Here is a 5,153-nt window from a genome sequence, read left to right on the forward strand (position 1 = left end):
TTGTTGTGGGCTGTTTTTGAGGGAAGGCCGTGGTAGGCTCTTCGGCTAACTTGTTTACAGAATGGACATTTGGCCCAATATGGCCAGGGTGGAGTTTTGGCACCTATGTTGAATGTTGATATTTCCCCAAAAAAAAATCTGTTGAATGTTGAGATACCAGGAGGCAGATCTGAATTTTTTGACATAGGGTTGCTTTTATTGACTCCAAATGAAGTATCAAGTTGATACAACACAATGAACACACACCCATGCATATGCATAGCTAGGATCTACACATCCAACACAATCACATTCACACACAAATAAACACGCCGGTAAATAGCAAAGTCATAAAAGACCAAAGTCATGCCTAAGCGAGGATAAAAAACTTCAAAGCAATAAAAATACCTAAATTGATATATTGACCTCAAGCACTGATATATTGATGTAGGCAAGCATACCTACATTGAGCTTACCTCCATCGGCTAGCTGCACGGACAAGATCACAAAGAACATAGCTGGCTCCGAAGCATGATGTACATGCACAAATGACGCCATCCGGAGCGACACCGAGAAAGCTAATCTCGTCTGGCCCCATCTCTAAGAAATTAACGTACAAATTTCAACGACGTGAGCAAAGCCAGTCCTTCGATGAAACCGATCTGCACATATACTGATGTTTATTCCTGCTTGCTAGCTTGCACCGAAGAAAGCTAGGGACAAGCAAACACAAACACCGAAGGGAGGAGACGTTTCTCACGAGGTCGCAACCAAATGTGCAATGCAGCATTCTCACCCTACATATACGCCTCCAGTCGGCCGAGAAAACACCAACGCAAACACGCGCCATAAGCCCATAACCTTAACCAGACCCTGATTAACTAGCTCGTTAAGGCAATGGCGGACGTGAAGCTTCTCAACTGCTTCGTCAGTCCGTTCGGAAACAGGGTGCGCATCGCGCTGGCGAAGAAGGGCGTCGAGTACGAGGAGACGGCCGAGAACATGCTCACCAAGGGCCCGCTGCTGCTGTCGTCCAACCCCGTCCACGCCAAGGTCCCCGTCCTCCTTGTCGACGGCAAGGCCGTCTGCGAGTCCCTGGTCATCCTCGAGTTCATCGACGAGGCGTTCCCCGGCGCGCAGCTCCTCCCCGCCGACGCCTACGCGCGCGCCAACGCCCGCTTCTGGGCCGCCTACGTGGACACCAAGGTAGAGTGTACATTCACTGATTCAGCTGCATACGAAGCTGCTCTCATAACTCGTAAATCATGACTCGTGTGTGCGTGCAGATGCCGGAGTGCGCCGGGAAGATCTGGAAGGTGCCGAAGGGCGCGCCGGCCGTGGAGGAGGGGAAGAAGGAGATGGTGGGCGTGTTCAAGACGCTGGAGGGTGAGCTCGGCGAGAAGCCCTACTTCGGCGGCGACGCGCTCGGGTACGCGGACGTGGCGCTGGTGACCTTCACCCCGTGGTTCCTGACGTACGAGCGGCTCGGCGGGTTCAGCATCGCGGAGGAGTGCCCCAAGCTGACGGCCTGGGCGGCGCGGTGCATCGGGGAGAACGAGTGCGTGGCCAAGTCGCTGCCGGACGCCGAGGCTGTGTACCAGTTCGTGGGCGGCATGAGGAAGCACTTTGGCCTCGAGTAGTTTTGCTCGATCCGCCAGCTGCGTACGTCGGTATGATGAGCAGAATAAGCTAGCCGGGTGGCCGGCCGGCCGGCAATCAGCACTTGCATGCCTGCGCGCAAGTGCAATCGTGCGTCTCCTTGTCGACTGCACTGTTGTTTCCTCCGTCCGTCTCAGTCGTTTGTGCTTTTATTATTTGTTTGGGTACTGCTGGCTCCGTGCTCTGTGCACGGCCGGCGATTGATTTCTAGTTTCTCAGTAGCGTCGTTCATGGACCGTACCGCCCCTGTAATCTGTGTACCGGATCAAGGAATAAAATACAGGCACGACACATGTTGTTCTGTTTTATTGCCATCCAATCGTTCCAGCGTGTGTGAGTTTGTTTGCGGCGAAATCAATCAAGCTCCTTCCGAGGCTGCCGAACAAATGCCATCAATCGGTGGACAGAGGATAAACTTGCTTGCATGCAAGAACTTTGTACCATTGCGTAATTCTGAATTGCATTTCTTATTCTTCGGTTATGCCTTTTGGCATCGTATTTGAAATTTTAAGTTTCGAATTACTCCCTCCGTCCCATAATATAAAAGCGTTTTTGAAGGACAATGATTAAGGTATCTATCTGCTCGAGCGTATGAGCTGGCTAAAGTCAACAAGAAAGATGCGTGTAGGCGCGGGCGAGGTGTAACGCGGCTTGTATAGGCCGAGAAAATGGTTTTTATATCCGCAAGTTTTTTTTTCGTGTAACGGTGAAGAATCAATTGGCAAATGATTTTTGTTGCGCAATACAGAGAGTGGAGATGAAATGCAACCGTTGCATGTCAGGTTTGTATCAGCTCTTAGTTATGAGATAGAGTGGTCGAGTGGAGAAAAGACGGCCGCGTGATTTCTTTCTTTCTTAAAAAAGACTTCTATTTTATTTTACTTAGTTAACCAGTTTCACTTAGTTAACCAGTTTCAAAAACAGACTTCACTCATTTCCGAGCAGTGATTTCGGCCTATTCATAAAAATAATTTCACTTACTTCAAAACAGGTCTAACTAATTTTGGAAACCAAATTCACTCAATTTTTTAAATATTCACTCAATTCAAAACATGATTTTACTCCTTAAAAAACTGATCTAATAAAATCACTCATTTCATAAAACTGATTTGGCTGCGTATCAAATAAAATCACTCATAAAAAGCTAATTTAATTTATTTTGACACATCAATTTCACTCAATTCAAAAAATGCTTTTACTAAATTTAAAATAACAATAATTCCTCTCATTTTCGAAAGCGGATTTCACTCGTTTCAAATAACATAATTTACTCATTAAAAATATATTTCTCATTACAAAAGTTCACTCATTTTAAAAACAGATTTGACTCATTGGTCTTGTTCTAAGCAGTTTCACACTGAATTAGATTGAGTGAAACAAATGGATTGAAACGTTAAAATTTAAACATGCTTGAAATGTATCCAATACTGGTCTTGCTCTAAAGATCTTGGCGCCAAAAGTTCAAATATATGAAAGGTTTCGAAAATAAATTATGGTTTAAAAGATATGAAATATTTGAATCAACAAATGTGGAATAAAAGGACAAGATTGAGATGATGGGGGACCTACACTAATTTGACGTAATCATTTGCGGTGGATCGAGATACATGCATGTAAATTTGCATGTATAGGAGTGCATAGATCTCAACAAATGTGTGAGTTGGATTTTTTACCATTACATACCAGCACCGCAAGAAACCCATTTCCGTATCAGCCCGTTGCTCGCTATCAATTGCATGATTTAACTTGTTGGTTATTGTGTCCGTTCTTGGCCACTGGAACAAGTTCTTTCTATCTTTTGTTCTAAGTTGATTGATTTCACAAAAAATATTATCCTTACGTTTTGATTTTTGGGAATATATTGGCAGATTTTTTTTAGATGTTCATGTTTCAAACAAGTGATTTTACACGTTCACCACCCCCTCCTCCCCCCCCCCCCCCCCCCCCCCCCTCTACAGGAGTTTGACCCCTCAACTTTTGCATTCCTCCTTTCTACTTCTTGCAATTGGAGAGGCAAAATTGTAGTTTCGGAATCTTGCTTAATTGAATCTCCTGCTTTGGATAGAATTTCCAGCCCTACTGAAACTAACAGAGTCATCCCAACTCTCATATCAAAGAGAGTAACGGGGTAGAAACCTAAGTGTAAAACATCATGAAGAGTGAACCAGATTATCCTCTTTCTATGGTAGGTCCAAAATACATGTTTCTTTATAGAATGGTAGCTACATTGGGAAAGATGGTACATGCCACACACTCACCCATATGAGTCCGTCGACGGATAGCTGAGATCCAACCAACTACCATAAGGTGCTCTTAGCACATAGGTTGAATTTACTTCCCATCCTCGATGCCTTCTGTGAGCACCTCGGCCCCTCCCACGGAAGATCACTCTCAAGACGAACACCGGATGCAACTGGAAGGTCAGGCTCCGAGATGTTAATGGGAGGGTTGTCATGGATCAAAGGTGGCCATTTCTCACCACCTAGATTGAAAGTGCTAGTTATCGACTAGACGGGGGTGAATAGGTGATTTTTATGAAAGTGTTCAAGACAGGAAATGTCTTCGAAGACAGATAATTAAAACAGTAATTACATAGAACACAACGGAAGATAAACTACACTAGCCCTGCAATAGAGTCAAAGTACAGTACAGGAAATGCACGAAGACAAGTGGCGGCTAGTGTAGACATATCAGAATAGGAAGACAGTATGAAGCCAAATATGCAATCAGGGTGAATGTGGCACAATGTATCCAACCAGAACAGGCAAGCAATGACTTCACGAAGCTAAACAGTAAGGGTGAAGTAATAGTAGTAGATGCAGAATCGTTTCGGTCTACTTGACACGGTCACTGCCTTAGATATCGTCATAATTATGCGCTCTTCTATCAATTGCCCGGCAGTAATTTATTCATCCACCATATTATTTGCTATCTTGGGAGAAGCCACTAGTGAAACCTATGGCCCCCGAGTCTCTTTTCCATCATATTAAGTCTCTTTTCCACCATACTAGTTTCCGATCTACTCCCTCCGTAAAGAAATATAAGAGCGTTTAGGTCGCTAAAGTAGTGATCTAAACACTCTTATATTTGTTTACAGAGGGAGTACTATTTTGCAATCTTTTACTTTCCGATCTATAAACCAAAAATATCAAAAATATTTACTTTGTCGTTTATCTATCTTTATCAGATCTCACTTTTGCAAGTAAACGTGAAGGGATTGACAACCCATTTATCGCGTTGGGTGCAAGTTTGTTGATCGTTTGTGCAGGTATTCGGTGACTTGTGCGTTGTCTCCTACTGGATTGATACCTTGATTCTCAAACTGAGGGAAATACTTACTCTACTTTGCTGCATCACCCTTTCCTCTTCAGGGGAAAAACCAATGCAAGCTCAAGAAGTAGCAGGCCCGCCCCGCCCACTAATGCGGGCGGGCCGGTGGAGTGAAGACTAAGAGCATCTATACCAGGAGATGGCAAATCCGGCCCCTCAAATGCATGCAGATGCATTCATAAGGC

General features: G+C 44.5%; 1 protein-coding gene across 1 annotated transcript; it reads left to right on the forward strand.

Annotated features, from left to right (window-relative positions):
• Window positions 1–873: 873 nt before the first annotated feature.
• On the forward strand, window positions 874–1,944 carry LOC123116918 (probable glutathione S-transferase GSTU1). Its single transcript, XM_044537787.1, has 2 exons — window positions 874–1,185; window positions 1,266–1,944. Exons 1-2 carry the CDS (start codon window positions 877–879, stop codon window positions 1,617–1,619), a joined length of 663 nt encoding a protein of 220 aa, XP_044393722.1. The 5' UTR covers window positions 874–876; the 3' UTR covers window positions 1,620–1,944.
• The last annotated feature ends 3,209 nt before the right edge of the window (window positions 1,945–5,153 follow it).

This window comes from Triticum aestivum, chromosome 5B (assembly GCF_018294505.1).
Source record: "Triticum aestivum cultivar Chinese Spring chromosome 5B, IWGSC CS RefSeq v2.1, whole genome shotgun sequence".
Lineage (NCBI taxonomy): Eukaryota > Viridiplantae > Streptophyta > Magnoliopsida > Poales > Poaceae > Triticum > Triticum aestivum.